Raw genomic sequence first — 20,599 nt, forward strand, 5'->3', positions numbered from 1 at the left:
CCCAGCACTCCGGACTCATGGCCAACTCAGAGGCCCCACCCCTTTCTGCTCCTCCTAGGATGGTCTGCCAGTGTCTATCAAATTCTGGAATACAGCAGAGCCCAGAAGAGCCTAGCTTAGGGAGGACGTACGTACAAAATGACAGAAAGAGCTCATTTGCACCTTCAAAGGTGTGCTGGTCAATGATAAGGAGGTTATGCACCTCCACCTCTTCTCCAAAGGAGGTCTCGTGAGGGGCTGTGCTGCTGGAGAACAGCTTGCTGGAGCTGACGCTGCTGGACAGGGCCTGGGAACAGAGAGAACACACATCACCCCTCTCAAAAGCAGAACGGGTGCTGGGAACAACAGAGTGAGCATCAGGCAGGATCAGGGAACAGTGGCTGAGTCTGAACGAGGAAACCTTAAAGCTGGCCGCTTGCATGGAGCCTAAAGAACAGAGGGCTTCCAAGAGGACTCAGGGACCAAGGCTAAGGATCCAAGTTCCATATGGTATTGACACAGCAATCCAAAACACCGCCAGAATCCAAGGGCATTAAAGAGCACTAAAACAGTGATGCTACGACAATCGAGAAACTCAGGCGCCCTAGTAAAGTGACAGGATTTCACCTCTCTCAATGGGAAGAGCAGGAGAGCACTGCAAATAAAAAGAAAAATGTAAAGACCTTCTACTCTGGATTAAGGGAAGAAGCCACACCACAGACGTCTGCGAGCAACGAAGGCAGAGAATACGTGGAATAAAATGATCAGCTAACATCTCCATTGGGTCTGTGATGTGCGGCTCCATACTGTCCCACTATTATCATTTTGCAGATGAGAAAACTGAAGTTGCCCAAGGTCACGCAGCTAGCAATAAACTTCGGAGCCAATTCTGTCAGACTCCAAATCCCATGCTCTTACCTATTATACTGCACTGTTACCCATACCCTACACAAAGCACCCAAACTGATGTTAAGAGAAAAGGAATTATTCATCAGGCAAGGCTACCAAGTAGCAAAATCACTGACAGCCACGCTTACTCAAAGTTCTTCTCAAGCCTCTAATGAGGGGGCCAAATCCAGCTCACTGCCTGTTTTTATAAAGTTTTATTGGGGACTTCCCTGGTGGCGCAGTGGTTAAGACTCCGTGCTCCCAATGCAGGGGGCCTGGGTTTGATCCCTGGTCAGGGAACTAGATCCTACACGCATGCCTCAACTAAGGAGCCCGCAAGCCGCAACTAAGGAGCCTGCCTGCTGCAACTAAGACCGAGGGCAACCAAATAAATAAATAAATAAATACTTTTTTTTTTTTTTTTTAAATAAAGTTTTGGGACTTCCCTCGTGGCGCAGTGGTTAAGAATCCGCCTGACAATGCAGGGGACACGGGTTTGATCCCTGGTCCGGGAAGATCCCACATACCGCGGAACAACTAAGCCCGTGCGCCACAACTACTGAGCCTGCGCTCTAGAGCCTGTGCTCCGCAACAAGAGAAGCCACCGCAATAAGAAGCCCGTGCACCGCAACGAAGAGTAGCCCCCGCTCACCTCAGCTAGAGAAAGCCCGTGCACAGCAATGAAGACCCAATGCAGCCAAAAATAAATTAATTAATTAAATTTTTTTTTCTTAAATAAATAAATAATAAAGTTTTATTGGAACCCAGCTATGCCCACCTGTTGTCTATGGCTGCCTTTGTAATGGCAGACAGAGTTGAGTAGTTGTGACTGAGATCATATGACCTGCAAAGCCAGAACTATTTGCTAGCTGAGCCTTTACAGAACAGTTTGCCCCGCTCTCACACCATCTTTCTTTGTCCACTGCCCTCACCTGGGTGCTGGCGCTGGGCCTCAGAGCAGTTGTGCCCCCACTCGTGTCCTGGACTTCAATACGGCTGGAGAGGACCCCGAAGCACTGGGACACCTCCTGGTAACAGATCTTCCTGTAGAACAAGTACAGAGCAACAGGGCCCCCTCAGGAGAAGTCTGAGGCGCTCCACACCAACCCCCAGGGCACCCCTGCCCCTGCAGCTCCCCTACCCTGCCCTCACCTGGGAGATTCGTAGAGGGGAACTGTACGAATGTGCAGCTTCTGGATCTCGTCAATGGTGCCAATGGTGAGGGTGCTGTTGTTGGCCAGTGCCAGGCTGGAAAGAAGGTTCTGGGTTTAGACTGAGTAGACCCAAGATAGGAAAGGATTCTACGAGGCAACTCCATAAGGGGAAGGAAAACAAGGCAGAATTACGCTAGCTTACCCCAGGGTAGTGGTTCTCAACTATGACTCTATGCTAAAACGCACCTGGGGAACATGCCAGGTCCTGCCCCTGAGATTTTCCTATTTAATTGGTCTGGTTGGGCCCAGGCTGAGATTTTTAACAGCTAACAATTTAATACTAAAGCATTCGAATATAGAACAGTGATGCTCAAACTATCAAACCATGCTGTAATCAGAATCAGCGAGGAGGCTTGTTAAACTGGACTGCTGGGCCCAACCCTGGACTTTCTGATTCAGTGGATCCATGGGTGAGGCCTGAGAATTTACATTTCTAATGCGTTCCCAGGTAGTGCTGTGGCTGCCATGAGGAGCCACACTTTGAGAAACCCTGCTCCAGGGGTATACATAAAGATCTCTGCATCAGGGGTTCTGAAACTTGACTAATCATTTGAATCGCCTAAGAGGTTTTCTAAAAATATAGATTCAGATCTAGGGCTCAACCCTAGATCCACTAAATCAAACTCTAAGAAGGATTCAAAAACAATTCTGTACATTTAAAAAGGCTTCCAAGGTGTTTCTACTGCATAGCCAAGATTTGCAAACCTCTGCTCTATACTTCCCATCTCAGCTGGTCACTGACTCTGTCACTGGGAAAGGGCTGGAGGGGGAGGGTCTGAGGAAAACAACACGATGTCCTCACTCCTGGCTCTTGCTGAGGAAAGAAAAAGAGGCTCACCTGTCAGGGTAGCCATCTGAGTTGAGGGGACACATGTAGTTCACCTCCTTGAGGTTGACATTGGAGAAGACCAATTTGTGGTTGCTGCTGTAGATGACAGTGGGGCGGTCAGAGCAAGCAAAGACGTTGGTGGTAGAAAGAGAACGGAAAGTCCTCAATACGGTGGGCTGGGTGCCCAGAGTCACCTTCTTACGGTCGCTCAACAGGCCTACAGAAAGAACGGCATCCGGAGAAAAAAGGAAAGAAACGAAACAGGACACACAGCTGGATTGTGAAGCTTCAAAAGCAGCACCCTGAGGCTAAGAACTCTGCCAACTCCAATACTCCAGATTTTCCGAAGAGCCCCTCACTCGAAGTGCTAGTCTCACCTGTCTCAATGTTGAGCCCAAAGTAGAAAAGCGCCCCATCTCCCAAGGCACAAAGGAGGTAGTGGCTACTCTCAAAGGTGGTCATCAGGATAGAACGAGGAATGATCTCTGTGGGAAAGAGGTACATTAAGTTCTTGTTCCAAATTCTGATTCTGATCCCAACCCAGGTCCTTAGAAGAAACACACCTCCACCCAGCATCTCTTTGTGCAGTAGCTCAAAAGAGGGCAGCTTCGCGATTCGGGCTGAGATGTCTGTCCAGAGACCAATAGCACAAAGAGGGGACATTCCATTGCTGTCCCCTAAAGGGGTGATGTCCAAGCAGGCCACTTCGTGTTCCATCTCTGTGTGGCTGAACAAGGAAGAATATGGCAGAGGAAGGAATCCAAGGATCAAAGAAGTCCCAGAGAACAGGGAGGGCAAAAAGAGCAGACAGATAAACACACACCTGATCTGTCGGAGCTCCTGAGGATGGATCTGCAGGTAGTAGAGGGCCCTTCCCACGGCTACCACTACCTGGCTGCTGTTGCAGGAGGCCACACTGATGTTCTTGCCCTGAGGCTCCTTCCACTCACTGACGAGAGCTTTGGGGTCTTGAGAGACCAACCTCACAGATGCTGAAGTGATCTAGAGAAAGAAGAGCAATGTCTCCAAGCCCCTGCAGGGATCTATACAGGGGTGAGAAGGTGGTAAATGCTGCCCTGGTGGAACCCTAAGAATAAGCTCCTCTGCCATATAGATATATTTTTCCAAAGTTCTGCAATGATTAATTACATGAAGATGTCATTTTTAGCTGAAGCCCTGAAGAAGACTGGCTTCAAGCAGCTTACAGCTTACATACCTACAGGCAGAAAAAGAGAAGGCCTGTTTCACTCTGAGTAAGGCTTGGGTAACACACCCTATGGAAAGGTATCGAGGGAGTAAGACCTACGACTACAAGTCTAGCTGTTTTTCTCAACCCAAAAATCAGACCTCTAAAATATCCAAGTTCTGGGAATTCCCCGGCGGTCCAGTGGTTAGGACTCCGCGCTTTCACTGCCGAGGGCGCGGGTTCAATCCCTGGTCAGGGAACTAAGATCCTGCAAGCCACGCGGCACAGCCAAAAAAGATAAAATAAAATAAATAAAATATCCAAAATATACAAGTTCTTTACTATGTATGAATACATTTTATACATTTATTTCATCACTGAAATAAAACAAAAAACAGGTTGATAACACTATTATGTATCAATATACCTTACTTATCAAAATTGAGTTTCTACTTAAAGAGGAAAGCCCTTTAGAATTATAAACACTATGGGGGATGCAGAAACACTACAAGCTATTATTCATACTAATGAACTACAATGGGATTACGTAATACTTCAAAGGGTTATTAGTCTTTCCATTTGGTAAAGAAGCCCATCATTGTAGAGAACAAAAGTATGGACACCAAGGGGGGAAAGTGGCCGGGGGTGGGTGGTGGTGGGATGAATTGGGAGATTGGGATTGACATATATACAATAATATATATAAAATAGATAACTAATAAGAACCTGCTGTATAAAAAAATAAATAAAATAAAATTCAAAAAAAAAGACAGGCCTCAAAAAAAAAAAAAAGTACATGAGAAGGCTCATTTAGAGGGTTAGAAAGAAAGTTAGAAAAGAGGGAAGTAGACAGAAGCTCAGGAAGGACACATCTCAAGAAAGAGGCAGCAGCTACTGGAATGTGCACCCAATTTAGTAGGAGAGGTCGTATCAGGCAGCCTGCAGTGAAGATAGGAGAAGGAAGACAGCCAGTGTAGACAGACTTTTTTGATTCCAGAATCTAGATGAAGACGGAGATGGGGCAATAGCTGGAGGGAAGTCCTGGGGTCTAGAAGGTATTTTTTTATTTTTTTAAGGCCAGCAAGGTCTACGTGTAATTCAAAGCTAGAGGAGCCAAAGGGGGAGGGGTGGTTGTCTTCAAGCCCCAGTGCAGGGTCTAGAGGACCAAGGACAGGGTGTGATGCCAAGCCGAGGCTGCAGGATCACAGCTCTGAGAAAGGAAAGGCTCTAGTTTGGGAGAGATCAGAAAGCAGAACTCTGGTTTCATACACAGAAAATGTGGTCCTTTTGATGGCTGAACAAAGGTGTTTCAGAAGCTTCAATGGGGAAGACTAAAGATTTTAATTAAAAACCTAATACTGCCCTTGAAAAAAAAAGAAGAAACTCATCATTAGTAATAATTGGGCTGGTATAAAATAGGAAATCAGCTTTTGAAGGGTCTGGTCTAGTGTAAATTATAAAACCAGGGCAGCAGCATAATTCTAAAAATCAAAAAAAAAAAAAAAAAAAAGGAAAGGCCTTTAACAACAGATATGTGAGTTGGGGCCAGTATTCAGGCCACCAGTTAGAAAACACTGACAAAGCGATGAGTCAGTAACTGGGCACTTCCCACATTTGTTCAACAAACTGACAGAAGCTTCCCTCTGGTTTTTACCAAACCCACCACTGCCTGTTGCCTAAAAGGAAGACCAAGAGGATAAAAAGATAAGAGACAGTTCAATAGTCCTCAGGCCCTCAAGTGCTATACCTGCCACAGGCAAATCACTGACTCTGTTCAGTGTGGAGAACGGCTCAAAAGGTGAGGAGGGTGTGCAAAAAACCAAGAGCATCATGGTCACTCCAAACTTAAAAAGACAGCCAGGCGTTGAGAGGTGCGAACAAATCAGGCTCTCACAGCTAACAAAAGTGCCAAAAGGCTATATGCCCCCCATATCACAGAAAGATTTAAAAAATGAGGATCTGAACAGAGTTAGAACTCTGGTTATAATAATCAGTACCTTGTAAGTGCTGCCAAAAGTCATATATGGACGGTAGCCTATGACTAGTTTTTTTTCTTCTTTGTGCTTTTCAGTATTCTCCAAGTAAGTATATACTAACTACTACTATAACACGGGGAAAAAATGTGTCTCAGAAGACAGGATATAATTAGTGTGAAAATGATATCCCCCTGCCCACCCCCCAAAAAATATATATATAATGATCCCATCCATAAAAGAAAATGTGAATAAATACAATATACAGTCATCCCTCAGTATCTGCAGGGGACTGGTTCCAGAATCCCCCAGCCGATACCAAAATCCGCAGATGCTCAAGTCCCTTATATAAAATGAAACAATAATTGCTTATAAACTACTCACATCCTTACGTGTACTTTAAATCATCTCTAGATTAATTATAATACCTAATATAATGTAAATGCTATGTAAATAATTGTAAATACAGTGTAAATGATACGTAAATAGCTGCTGGTGCACGGCAAATTCAAGTTTTGCTTTTTGAACTTTCTGAAGTTTGTTTTCCCCATTTTTTTTTTTTTCAGCCGTGCCCTTGGCTTGCAGGATCTTAGTTCCCTAACCAGGGATGGAAGTGAAAATGCCAAATCCTAACCACTGGACCACCAGGGAATTCCCACCCCAAATATTTCTGATCCACGGTTGGTTGAGTCCGTGTATTACGAAACCCACAGATACAAAGGGCCGACCGTACATACATGTGCAAAGAAAAATTAAAGCTAAAAGGAACAACTCCAAAGTTAAAAGAGTTAAGTTGCTCTCAGTAGTGGGTGATTAGGTAATTTCAATTTTTTCCCTAGCCTTTTTACGTTACTTTTAGAGCCATAAAAATTGACTTCAAAAATCCGGTGGTACTCTGTACTGCACTCCAGATCAAATTCAAGTGTAAACGAGGCCCGCCCTTTTCTCCCATTACTACCTGGATGAGTTGTTGATGAGCCACGTTGCCACAGAAGAAAGTCTGCTGATCGTCCACAAAACCCATCAGTTCGGTTTCTTCCACTTCCTCTCCGTTTAACATGAGAACTCTGCAGCAGAACAGAAGGCCAGGGTCAGCCAGACCAGCTGCCCCACCTTGCAACCTTCACGAGCACCTGGAGCTGGCACCAGACTCATCTTACCTTGTCTGGCCCACAAAAGAGAGCACCAAAGTGTCATCAGTCTCCCGATTAGGATCAGACCGCAGGGGCCACAGGCCTGGAACAAAGATCAAAGATTAAGAGGCACAGCACAGACCAACACTCGGCTCCCACAATCTAAGGAAGGAGCAGCCTAACCTCACGGGAAGAGCGAGAAATTTGGCGTCAGTCCTGAGATGAAATACCCACTCTGTTCCTCCCTGGCTTTAAGACTCTGAAGAAGCTAGATATTTTTAAAGCTGTTTGAGCCTGATATTTTTAAGTTTTTCATTTGATTTTGCATGGGATAATTCATTTCCATGACTCAAAGTCAAAAATTATTTTTTATTTTTTAATTTTTTTTAAAATTTTATTTTTGGCTACGTTGGGTCTTCGTTGCTGCACACGGGCTTTCTCTAGTTGTGTCGAGCGGGGGCTACTCTTTGTTGCGGTGCGCGGGCTTCTCACTGCAGTGGCTTCTCTTGTTGCGGAGCTTGGGCTCTAGGCACACGGGCTTCAGTAGTTGTGGCACGTGGGCTCAGTAGTTGTGGCTCGTGGGCTCTAGAGCGCAGGCTCAGTAGTTGTGGTGCACGGGCTTAGTTGCTCCATGGCATGTGGGATCTTCCCGGACCAGGGCTCAAACCTGTGTCCCCTGTATTGGCAGGCGGATTCTTAACCACTGAACCACCAGGGAAGTCCCAAAATTTATTTTTTAAATATTTAACACAGAAATCTCACCCCTATACCTCTCCTTCCAACCTAGCCCCCAAATAAGTAAACAATAATAGTTTATCCTTCCAATTCTTTTTAATTTAGGAAAATAGGTAAACACTGTGTTGCAAGCCAACATATACAATAGCCTATCACAAACTGCACCTCGTTTTTTCATCTAATATATATGCCTGAGCCCTTATCAGAACAGAAAAGTTTCTTGTTTTTGACATCTGCACAGTATTTAATTGTATGGATGTAACAGTTTATTAGTTAGTTCCCACTGATGGACCCTTTTTCAGTATATTGCCACAATATACAAGGCCACAATCTTGTATTTATGTCATTTTATACATATAAAGGTCTATGGGCTAGATGCCCAGAATTGGGCTTGCGCGGCAAATCACTAAATGCAGTTGTAGTTTCCGTAGACATTTTCAGTGAGCATGCTCATTTTCTCACAGCCTCACCAACACAATGCGTTGTCAAACTTGGATTTGGGCATCTGGTAAAGTATAGTATCGCTATTTTGTTTTGATTCACACTTCTCTTATTATAAGTTAGGCTTGTTACCTGTCCATTCATGTACTTTGCTAATTTGGGGGCAGGAAATTTCGTGGTCTTTCTAGAAATTTTTTATGAATTAAGAGAGATTAGGCCTTTGCCTATAAGATGAACTACAAATGTTTTTATCCAATTTGCCATTTCTTCTAACTTAGCTTACAGTGTTTTGTTTTTGCCATGCAGAAGTGTTCTATTTTTATGCTGATGAATTTATTAATCTTTCTTTTTGGCTTCTGTACTTTTGAGTCATTGTTTGACTATCCCCACTCCAAAATTAGAAAGGAATTCACCACCTTTTTCTTTTAGCTTTTGTATGGCTTCATTTTTTTACATTAAGTCTTTGATCCATTTAGAGTCTAGCAAGATATACATTGCACAGTATGGATCCAAACTTATCTTTTCCCAAATGACTCCAGTCATCCCAACACCATTTATTCAAAAGAATTATCTTTACCTTACCGACTCGAGATACCACCACTATCGTACACTAAAGTCCCACATCCAGTTGTGTCTATTTCGGAACATTTGAGTCTGCCCATGGGACTCTTGCCTATTCGTGCACCAAAACCACACTTTTAATTTCTAAGGTTTAATAGTACGTTTTTATATCTGGTAGGACTAGGCCCGTCTCATTGCTCTTTTTTAAGTTTTCCTAGCTTTTCTTGCTGCTTCTGTTTCCCATTTGGACTTTGACTTGCCCAGGCCAAAGAAAAAAAACCTATTGATATTTTTATTGAAATACATTAAATATAAAAATCAGAGAAAAAAGCTTTATAATGTTAATTTATAAGACCTTGGCATGTCTTTTTCATTTGATCAGTCTATCCTTTTAATCCTTTAAGAGTATCTTAAAGTTTTCCTTACATAGATTTTGCACAATTCTTGTTAAACTTATTCCTTGGTGTTTTATCTTTTTATTGCTATTGTAAATTGGCTCTTTCCCTCTACTACACCTTCTAATTGCGTTTTTACATGAAAACTATTGATTTCAGTACATTAATTTTATATCCTACCTTCATGAATTCTTATTGTCTGTAGTTAGCTTTTCAGTTGATTCTCTTGAGTTTTGTAGTTTTATGATCTCTTCCTAATTCATAAACCTCTATTTTTTTATTAATATGTTCTCATCCTCTTACTTTTTTATATTCTGAATTACTTTTTTTTAAGATGTGCCTCTTATATACTACTTTGAATTAATTTTTGCCTTATGATCCAATCTGATCATCTTTTTCTTACAACAGGTGAGTTTAGCCCATTTATGTTTACTGGTATCAGATGTCTGCTACATGAGTTACTCATACATGTGTTTGATATCAGTTCTGTCATATTATTTTTGGTTATGTTTACTGTTTGTATATTATAAAAGTCTTTCACTATGTAGTCTTTCTTTGATCTTTTTGATTATTATAGTTCTCCTGGAATTTACAAAGATCTGTACTTTTGTTCTAGAAGTTACCTTTACATGTACATCTTTCTATGATATTCTCAGTCTCCTCTCTCTTTAGGGATTCTATCAGTTCCCTTACATAAACAACATTAAATTTCACTTGTAATCTTTCTTCCACCATTCCTCTACTCCATTATCCAATTTTGGTCAATATTCTCTTTAAGTTTACTTTGGAACTTTTCAATATATTTAAGCATCTACCGCTTATTTGGCATTATGACTTTTTTTACTCTTCATTTGATCTGCTTTCCTCTAGCTCCCCCCGGAAGTGTCTTCATGACATGTAATGAGGCCAAAGTCACTCAAATAAGATCTGCATCCTATGTCCACCAAAAGGGTACCTTTGATGCCTGGCAAGTCAATGCTGGCATGCTCATGGATTCCAATTCCATTCCGGATGATCCGCAAGGAGCCTTCCTTGAAAGCCCCAGAGCAAGTGACCAGCTGCAAGTAGAGAAAAGGTTTCTAAATAAGCCCCTCCAGACTGGGGCAACTAGACTGATGCTCAGAAAGTAAACAAGCTATACCTAAATCCAAGGACCCTTTGTTGTGGAGCTAGGTTTGAGGATGCAGACTTAGCAGAGGTTGATCTCCAAAGTCTCTCAAATTTATCAAGCAGACAGGATGTCCTAGTCCAAGAAGCAAAAGGCTCCTACCACTATTCCTAGCAAGCTTGTTTCCACCCTGGGAACCTAGTTTACTGGAAAGAGCACAGGATCTGAAGGCAGACATACCTGCCATTTAGTAGTTATATAACCTTGGACAAGTTGCTTAATCCTCCTCAGCCTTAAGTTTCCTCACTTCTGAAATGGCCAAGAATCCCAATCTAACACAGTGCTTGTGTGATCATAGATAATGTATGTAAAGTGCCTGGCAGACCAAGATAGGCACTCAATAAATGGTAGTTATCCTCACATCATTGGAATTAGTGAGTGAGGCTCTTAAAAGTTATCTGCAGTGCACACTACCCCTTCTAGCTAAGCAGACCGAGGAGGACACAGTTTGAGTGGGCATACCAACTATCCCTTTCCAGGATGACCCCCTTACCTGTCCCTGCCCCTGCCTCTCCAGGTCCACCACACACATGTCCACAATGGGTCCTAAATTGGTAAAGGTTTCCATGGCCACTACGTAGGAGCCTTGTTCGTTGCTGTCAACATTGAGCTGAAAAAGAAAGAACAATGCTAGTCCTAGAATGCTCCAGACCCACCCTAAAGAGAGAGTTATCATCCAAAAGAAACTCAACCCTAGTAGATCTTCTTATGCTCTAAGATCTTATGCTCTTACGGATGCTTCTTATGCTCTACTGGATGCTTCTAGAAGGGAACTGTTAAGGAACATGGTTATGCTACAGGTGACCCACTAACCAGCCAGGGATTGCTAATCTGGCATCCCATGGATGGATTTCAGAGGAACAGCTGGAAATTAATGTAAAATGTTTGCATGCATTCTTCTGCAGAGAAGGTTCAAATTCTCATATTCTAGAGGGGATCAAATACATTAGACTATGACCTATTTGAAGGTAGAAGCTAGTTCTTGTTCATCATTGTATCCATAGTACCTAGCACCTTGCCTGGCATATTTGTTGAATGAACATTTAGGACAAAGAGCTAGTCAGGGTGGGATGCTAAATCAACCAAATAGAAAGGTGGATAGTAGGCATATGCATGAACTGAAGAAACTCTGAGAGGTACTAAACACAGAAAGAACTTAATGAAGAAGCAGTGAAGACTGCAAAAAAGAAGCCAGAAAGAAGAAAATGTCTTCTCACCTTCACAAGCTGGGAGTCACCAAGGCGAGACCCGACAAACACAACGCCGTTATCAAGGTATGTCAAACACTCAGCAATAGAGGTCTAAAAGAAAATCAAGGGCATGAAAGACATGAGAATGGACTTCACGTGGGATCCAGACACCGTCCTACCCACCTCTCAGACATGTGCTGAGAAAAATCACGCCTGCAGTCATGATTCCCAAAACAATTCTCCATTTCAAATCCCCAGGTCACACTCAACAATCATTCCTAGGGAGGGTGGGAGGGAGGGAGATGCAAGAGGGAAGAGATATGGCAACATATGTATATGTGTAACTGATTCACTTTGTTGTAAAGCAGAAGCTAGCACACCATTGTAAAGCAATTATACTTCAATAAAGATGTTTAAAAAAAAAAAAAAAAAATAATGCCATATATGACAGAGAAACACTTGTTACCACTTCCAGTTTAAAGTTTCTTTGGATAGTCTTTAAACATTTTTTACAATTGATTATCTAATAGTTCCCAGAAAAGAGTCTTCCCCAGATGATACTCTGCGAAAGTTGCTTAATTTTGATGAATCTTCACATCCTCGTTGGTGTTAGGACAATCCTAGCTATCTTTCACGGCTTTTATTATATTGAATACTGTAAGTGTATAATTATTGAAAGAAGCAATTCTTGACAAAATAAAGCATTTAATGACATTTTACTGGCACAAAATAGTTTAGTAGTATGCACAAAAATGCAAAATAAAATGTTTCATGTGAAAAAAAAAAAAAAAAAAAAAAAACAATCATTCCTAAATCTCTGAAGTTTGTGACTTTTCATTTATCACATCCCTATAGTCAGAAAAATCAATAATTTGTCTTGCAGGTGCCTGCTCCAAATGATCATTTTAATCCCAACAGCTCCAGTCTCCTCAAAATAGCTAGATACCTCTAATATTTGCTACATTGTTCGTAACAATACTTTTTTAGAACGTCCCCCCATAACTGAGAATCAGCCTTAGATTAACCTTTAATTCTACAGTGTATCCTTTTTGTTTCTCTTTTTTTTAATACTGGAGGTAGTACCCCACTGCCTGTGAGAGTCTCTAGAATCTACTCATTCAAAAACCAACTTCCACGGCAGGACTGAGCATTTGTTGTTGGGTGTTAAGTAATATAATTCCCAGTTGCAGTTTGGGACCACACATCTGGGGTCACTAGGCACTGAGGAGAATGTAGAAGAGTAGGGACAGGGCCTACCTCCCCAAGGAGTTCCACTCGGAGATCCTTGAGAGTGACGGTGCCATCCATCTGTTCCTCCTTCTCCAAAAGCAGCATGAAGAGCCGTCCTTCCATGTCTCCCAGCAGATAGCGGGAGCCATTGGGGTCCACGCGATTGTGACACACAATTGTGCTTTGCTGCCAAGAGGGAAGACACAGTCATTAGAGATTAAGCGTCCTCCACAACCAGAGAATAAACCCTAGCAGACCATTCCCTTTACCAAACCCAGCCACTTCATGAGCAAGGAATCCACTCAGCTCACATTACATGTGTGATCAAAAATGAGGACGTTTTATTTTGAAGACAATGTTCTGAGGAGCTCAACATACTTTAAATGTTTACTCACATATTATTTTACTGGAAAACAAATACATAAAAGAGGAGGCAGCTGTAAGTATTGACTGGACTATGCATGCTACCACAGATTTTGTTATTTATCCTCACTAACACTAATTACCTCCTACCATGAATACTACCACAGATTTTGTTATTTATCCTCAAAAAAGAAAATATAATTAAGCTTTTAAGCCTTCATTTCTATGACTTGAAATTTTAAGGTGAAATTTTTTATGACTAATTTTTTAAGTCTATATAAATTTTTCACTATATTATTTACCTGATTTGAGCTCTAAAAACATTAACATTCATTAGAATTCCCGAAATTTTTCCGTTCTTCAAATTGCCCCAATGAATGGAAAGGATAAACCAAATTTTGATTATTATTTCTCTCCCTTAGTTAGCAAGCAAGCTCTTTGTAAGCAACACCAAGCCAATCTCTTTGTATTCCCAATGACCAACACAACATCTTATATACATAGTGAATAATGTGACAGATAACTCTGAATCCCCTTCTGACAAATGGTGGGGAAAGGAAGGGGGGGAACAAACAGAAAGAAGAAAAAGGGAGAAGAATGCTGCTCACCTTAATGATGGGAGGGGCAATCGCCAGATATTTGTCACCGTTGTGATAGGTGATTGATTCCTGTCCAATGATGATGGCGCCTCCAAAAGGCTCCGGGACTGCAGGAGAAAGAGTAGCATTAAAATGCTCAGCATTTGGGACCTGCCAAACCCTGAGGCAGCAAGGGCACTGATCCAGTTATCTCTGAGGCAAACTTGAAGATAATCATTTTTTAGACATCAAAGTCCAGGGAACATGATAACCTTTTTCTGAGATTACTGTCTTAGAAATTGTAGGCTGCCCACTCTGTACTCCTGGTCGTATTTTTATTGCCACTCTTTCGGAGTTTCTGAGATTTTTTTCCTTGTTCCTTAGGTTCATTTCCCCCATTATCAGGGCTACCATATAGAAGAGCCAATTTGCACTTAATAGTTTTAAAACTTCTCTACTAGGTGAAACACACAACAGTGTTAGGGGAAGAATATAGGATAAAGAGCAAAGATGTCTGGATTCCAGCCTAGGCTTTGTCAGTGAGGCACAGGCATGGGCAAGTCCCTCGGCCTTGTTTCCTCATCTATGAAATAAAGGAGCCAGATAAAATAAGCTCTATTGGTCCCCTTCAGTTTTTTTTAATTTTTGCCCAACAATAAAATAATGAGACTAACTTCCATATGCCACTCTGCAAATCAATCTCATTGTTTTAGTTAACCTCACCACCCCAAATAAAGGAAAGTTATACTTTTGGGGTAAGGGTAAAAAACAAGACAATCCCAAAGACAGAAATGCAAAAAACAAAGAGAAGCACATTTACAGATAGGAGACATAAGGGAGGGCTGAACAATGCATGTGCTCAACAGCACTGGAGCGCTGAGATGAAGGGCAGAGAAAGTGAGGAAGGAGCAATAGGGAACTGGCCCAGAAGTGGGGCAGAGGCAAATTTCCCAAATCCCCCAACAAACCTGCAATCACCATGGAAGCTTCAGCTTCTACGTTTTCTTGTTTCCAAGGGCCCTTATTGAACTCCTTCTCTCGGAGAGACACCTCATAGGTTTTTACGTGCCTCCCCTGAGGGTCCTAGGTGAGGAAAGGTAGAATCGTTAGTCCCTACGAAGGGTGCCCTGGGCTGGAGAGGGGCCCTGAAAGGCACAGCATCTTGACACTCCTGTCACGCCAGCCTTCCCAACCTTATCCATCAGCATGCTAACGGCCACCAGCTGAGCTTGTGATAGTCTGGGTAGACTGTGGCTGAGGCCAACTGTTTCTAACAATTGAACCAACAAAGAGAGATTTAAAAATTAGAAAAATGAACTTGTCACGCTGTACTAACCACTACAGAGATATAATGTACATATGTGTACATTTGTGTGTGTATACATACATATATAAGATATATATATATTCTCTGGTCCTTATCTTCAAGGAACTTATAAAATAGCTAAAGAGGAAAAACAAACACACTGAGAAGTGAAACACATCTAACAAATTTTTAAAATTTGTTTGATACAAATGAGAACCTACTGTATAGCACAGGGAACTCTACTCAATGCTCTGTGGTGACATAAATGGGAAGCAAGTTCAAAAAAGAGGGGATATATGTACACGTATAGCTGATGCACTGTGCCGTACAGTACAAACTAACACAACACTGTAAAGCAGCTATACTCCAACAAAAATTTTTTAAAAATAAAATAAAAATAAAAATCAATTACAGTCTAAAAAACAAATCCGTTTGATCCAATTCTCAGATGCATTCCGATAGGGTGACGGTAAAGAACAGAGCGTGCTGCTCCTCTAAAGTCAGTAGAAACCTCCAATCCTGACACTGTCAACACCATCTTCCCCTCCTTTTTTTGAATCATGACTCACTTCAGACCTGGAGCTATCAAAGACACCTTTAAGACACTAAAAGAGCCGGCATGGGGCCAGTGGAGGGTGGCCTCATCAAAGGCCAGACCAAGCTCTAAGAAGTTATGGAAGGAATCCGACAGTGTGTTTCAGGGCAGGGCCCACATCTTCATCATTGTTACAGCTCCTGAAGCACTCTGCATGACTACCTTTCACATGGTATTTTCCTTCTTTTTTTTTTTTTAAATTTTGGCCACACCACGTGGCTTGACGGATCTCAGTTCCCCCACCAGGGATTGAACCCGGGCCACAGCAGTGAAAGCGCTGAATCCTAACCACTAGACCACCAAGGAACTCCCTCACGTGGTATTTTTCAAATTGACCTTTGGGCACAAAACAGGAGAAAAACTCATTTTTAGTTGATGAAAAGATTTTCCCATCAATGATCAGGGGTAAGACTCAACTTCACCATAAATTCAAGTTGGGGTTTGGATTTGGGCCTCTGAGACACACATACGGAAATGAAGATCATTCACAACCCATAGCCCTGAGGCTGCACAGAGTCAGCCTTGAATAACCAACATCAATGTTTTAATGACCTGATATTTACAAAACTGAAGAAGTGAGAGAGATTCCAAGTTATTATTTCAGACCTGATATTTAATGTATTGTAAATAAGATTAAACAAAATCTCCTAAACTGGTTTCAACCTATTCAAATGAACTTTATATCAACCAGCCTCAAAACTACAGCACTTACTGTGACACTACGAAATACACAAAAATACATCAGCATTTCCAATACTTAACACAGTGTTTAAAAAGTGTTTACATGCCCACACACAGTACTACAGTACTTAGATTTGGACTAAGCTTTCTTCCATCATTTATTCAACCACATGCTAGTGAAATAACCTCATACTGTATGACCCTTTGTTAAAAGGCTGAGATATTACCAAGATACAAGCATATTAATCTGGTGCTCTGCCACCCTGCCCCCACCCCACACCCCCTCAACAGATCTAGCCCAGAGAACAGCTGCCCAGGATCAGCTCTACGAAAGTTTTAGGCACAGACTAAAATAGAAGTCAAGAGCCAGCGGTCACCAGAAAGTGAGTGCTGATCAAAATGTACCTCTTCTTGGAAGACACATAAAGCATCCCCAAGACATTTTCTCATTGCTTGTAAGGGAATTTCCAGATCATTTCTTTACAGCTAAGTTTTAATAATCCCCTAGCATGCCAATAAGAGACAAAGTATAAACTGGGTCACCCTATAAAATCTCCAAGGCCCACAACCAGAGAGTAATCTCAGGATTAAAGCCTGCTACAGGCCCCAGACTGCTTCCTGCCTCCACGATAAGTACTTCTTCTCTCAAGGTGCAACCAAAACCTGACACATATTAATTATATCATTCAAAACACTTCAGGACAAATACATTAAACACTTCTGCCTACCCTACCATGACATCCAGACATTCTGATTAGCAAAAATGAACTCCCACTGTGCCAAACCATACAGCTTCTCCCTCTCTCCTCCTGCTCCAGTACCTGGTAGACAAAGCAGATGGTAGGTGCTTGGCAACCATATAGGAACTTGACGTCAATAACATGCAACTCCTCCAGACGGATGTTAAAGGCCTTGAGCTCTTTATTGTCCCGGTCTAGTGGAATAACCTTGAAAAGGCCATCATAGAGTCGCAGGCCAATCATTCGGCACTCGGGGTCAATGATGCCAATAATGCCCGTCTCTGAGGGGCGGCCAATTCGGTCCTGAGAAATAAAACTGGGGTTAGGGAAGAACCTCAAACACCTAGAGTAACAGAGAACGCTGGGCACCACCTTCCCAGGATGATTTTAAGAGTGGCAGTAAAACTAGTGGCGTCTTTTTGACATGTCAGGACGCCCAAATGCCAGTGTACGCCTTTTTGCAAAACACTGAATCTCAGTGAATTATTACCTTCTCCCTTGGACTCTGAGTAAGCTACAGAAGTCCTTAGTGTTTTCCCCTTGTTTCTCTGATCACACAGAAAGAGCTGCCCCAGCACTACAATTTTCTTCACCAAATCATGACAACCCTACCTGGAAAACTCTCATCAGCCTGAAGCAGCCACCTCACCTGGACATTGCCATGTGCTCGCGTTATGATGTCAATGCTCTCGCCACTCTGCTTATACTCCAAGATGCAGGCATTGTACTTAGCTGTCAGGATAAACAGTAGGTCCTTGCTCTCCCCCTGGAAACCAACATCATACTATCAAAAGAGGTTTCTTTTGAAAACAGGAATACTTGTCTAGCCTTTAATCATTCTTTAAGCATATTAAATTCTTCAAGAATTTTCTTTTCTCCCTGAAAAAACCCCATGGTAAGTATGTAACACACATTAGTTACGCACACACCCTAAGGGTGTGTACAGAAAGGCCAGAACTGAAGCTGGTAAACATCTAGTCCACTTTCATGATTCTTCATCTCTGCTCTACATATAATGTATTCATCTAGTTCCACGTCAGCTAATCTCAATACTCCATTCAAATTCTGAAAGATGAATGTAATGCCTCCTCTAATCCCCTCCAAGTACTTGGAAAAAGAAAAAAAAATGTGAACAAAGGAAGCTGAAGTGCATCTACAAAGTCTCTCTTACTTATTAACACAGACCCCAACAAAGTATTTTGTTCAAAGGGTTATAATTTAAATTTTGAACCCACTGCTTCCCCATCAGATTCACTTACAGATGGAAACAGTCGAATTATAATAACAATAATAATTTGATGATGTGTTAACAGTGAATGCTTGTTATGTGCTACGTCCTGTTACTGAATCACTTAATCTTGACAATAACCCAGAGGACTAGATACTGTTATCCCCATTTTGCAGATGGGGAAATAAGGCTCTGAAAGGTTAGATGACACCCAAAATTAGACTTAATAAGGAATAAAGCCAGTACTGCCCTAACTCTAGAGCCTACTCTCTGAATCATTATGATGACCCACAGGATGGTGACCCACATTTCAAACTGCTTTAATATTCCCTTCTAAAAAGTCAACTTGATAAAAAAAAAAAAAGTCAACTTGATAAATTTTTCCCTAGCAAATCTCTCTTTCTATTTCTTGGAAGCTTTTAAAATAAGAATATAAATTGAAATCTGCCATTCAAAAAGAGAAGAGTTTCTCTCCTAAGCCATAATATTGCACCCATCCTAAGCAAGCAGTGACATAAAACAACGTAAACCCGACTACAACTAATAGTTCTCCCTTTGTTGCTGTGACCAACCAACCCAGAGCTCTTACCTTGGGCCTGAAAAGCTCCATGACAGCAATCTTCCCATACATGCCCACCTCTTTGACGGGCCGAAGCCCCTCAGCAGTGACCACATAGATCTCTAATCTCGTATTTTTGGCAATCAACAGGTTCAAGTCTTCAGCTGAAGTAAAGTGTCCTGAAAGAACAGATCCTCTAATTTTTAAAGCCAAAGCACTATCTAAGTGATCCTATCACTTCTACCTAAAACCTCCTGAATTCTCGATTTACTTCACATATTTCTCCGGTTCCCTCCATTCACTCCCTTCTCACCAAATCCTCAGTCTCACTTCACACATTCAAGAACGCTACTTCCCTCATCAGATTAAGAAACTGGACTGGGCCTAAGAGTAGCATGTCCTTCAACTGCCAATGACTGTGAAAACCCTTCAGATGGCTCTGTGCCGTCGAATTTCACTTTTCCTATCGCAGTGGCCGACTCATACTCTAATTAAGGGATGCTGGAGAAAGTGTTCCTCCCTATTCAGTCCAAATTTGAATTTTCACAAAATCTTTACCAAACAGACTAGATCAAACCAAGAGAATTCTCAGAGCTTTATCTTAAAACCTTGTTTTGTTTGCACCTCTTGCCCTCCCAGCAGTCTACCAAAACCCCATCCACACTCCTTCAGAGCCTCCAACTCTCCAACAACAGTTTTCTTTTGGAATCGTGATTCGGATTTACATAAAAATACAAGTTTGAAGGCTTCATATTCTGTTGAGAACTTGGTTCAAGATGATTATTCCCGGGTTCTGGACATTTGCGTCCTTAACAATTCTTGCATAAACAAACAAGGCAAACCCAGCACTGGGCTGGGCCATTCTAAACCCTCTTCTCCAACAGCTCCCTCTTGTAAACAACAGCCCCAGGCAAAGCGGACTCCTCTCTTTCGGGTGAGTACGGACATTCCTCACATCCCTCCACCTCCTGCACCTCCCAGGCTCTTGCCCCAAAGTCGCCATCATCACCGCCCCTTCCCCCCTAACCACACGAGGCCAATCTCGCGGCCCAAGCAACACCGCACAAACAACTCACACTCCACTCTCTGTCCCGCTGGGCGCGTCCCTGTCCTCGAGGCCAAGTGACCTCCGAGAACGAAAGGGGACCCTCAAGAGGAGCTTTTACTCCCCCAAAGGCGCGTGTTGAGACAGCTTCTTTTAAGCCGTGGGCTGTGGGAGGTCCCTCGGCCGCCAGCGCCTTCCATTCCCTGGGCCCGGTCCTGGCGGCAACCCGGGGGCCGCGGGCCTCCCTAGGCCTCGGTTCCCCCCAGCTCCCTCCGTCACCGGGGTCTCCTGCCCTGGCAGCCTCACCGGTCACGCAGCCGTTCACGGCGGTGGGCTTCTGTGCCGTTACCACGTAGTTGTACGACATGTCGAGACCTGGGGCAGCCCAGCGGGACTCAGGCGAAACGAAAAAATAGACGGACACGAGCAAACAGACAGGGAGCCCCCCCACCCCGCGCGCAGCGAACTCCACCGCCGCTGTCTCCGCCCCAGAGACACGTTGCAGGCCAGAGCGGCCGGGGCGCGGGGCATCACGGGACGGGCTCACCTGGCCTCTTGGAGGACTCAAGGCGCCGAGGCGGC

General features: G+C 42.8%; 1 protein-coding gene across 1 annotated transcript in view; it reads right to left on the reverse strand.

Annotated features, from left to right (window-relative positions):
* The window catches only part of DDB1 (damage specific DNA binding protein 1), a 31,530-nt gene extending 10,991 nt beyond the window's left edge, over positions 1 to 20,539 (reverse strand). Inside the window, exons 1-19 of the mRNA XM_061201814.1 lie at positions 20,324 to 20,539; positions 19,003 to 19,151; positions 17,835 to 17,951; positions 17,267 to 17,488; positions 14,832 to 14,946; positions 13,894 to 13,991; positions 12,950 to 13,108; positions 11,720 to 11,803; positions 10,996 to 11,112; positions 10,290 to 10,392; positions 7,230 to 7,305; positions 7,028 to 7,136; positions 3,734 to 3,912; positions 3,474 to 3,637; positions 3,288 to 3,395; positions 2,920 to 3,127; positions 2,020 to 2,115; positions 1,800 to 1,911; positions 163 to 286 (exon numbers count right to left, since the gene is read on the reverse strand). Coding sequence (XP_061057797.1) covers positions 163 to 286; positions 1,800 to 1,911; positions 2,020 to 2,115; positions 2,920 to 3,127; positions 3,288 to 3,395; positions 3,474 to 3,637; positions 3,734 to 3,912; positions 7,028 to 7,136; positions 7,230 to 7,305; positions 10,290 to 10,392; positions 10,996 to 11,112; positions 11,720 to 11,803; positions 12,950 to 13,108; positions 13,894 to 13,991; positions 14,832 to 14,946; positions 17,267 to 17,488; positions 17,835 to 17,951; positions 19,003 to 19,151; positions 20,324 to 20,384 — 2,401 coding nt within the window. The 5' untranslated portion in view covers positions 20,385 to 20,539. The remainder of the gene's footprint in view (positions 1 to 162; positions 287 to 1,799; positions 1,912 to 2,019; positions 2,116 to 2,919; positions 3,128 to 3,287; positions 3,396 to 3,473; positions 3,638 to 3,733; positions 3,913 to 7,027; positions 7,137 to 7,229; positions 7,306 to 10,289; positions 10,393 to 10,995; positions 11,113 to 11,719; positions 11,804 to 12,949; positions 13,109 to 13,893; positions 13,992 to 14,831; positions 14,947 to 17,266; positions 17,489 to 17,834; positions 17,952 to 19,002; positions 19,152 to 20,323) is intronic.
* Positions 20,540 to 20,599: the final 60 nt, after the last annotated feature.

The sequence above is a fragment of the Eubalaena glacialis genome, chromosome 10 (genome assembly GCF_028564815.1).
Source record: "Eubalaena glacialis isolate mEubGla1 chromosome 10, mEubGla1.1.hap2.+ XY, whole genome shotgun sequence".
Lineage (NCBI taxonomy): Eukaryota > Metazoa > Chordata > Mammalia > Artiodactyla > Balaenidae > Eubalaena > Eubalaena glacialis.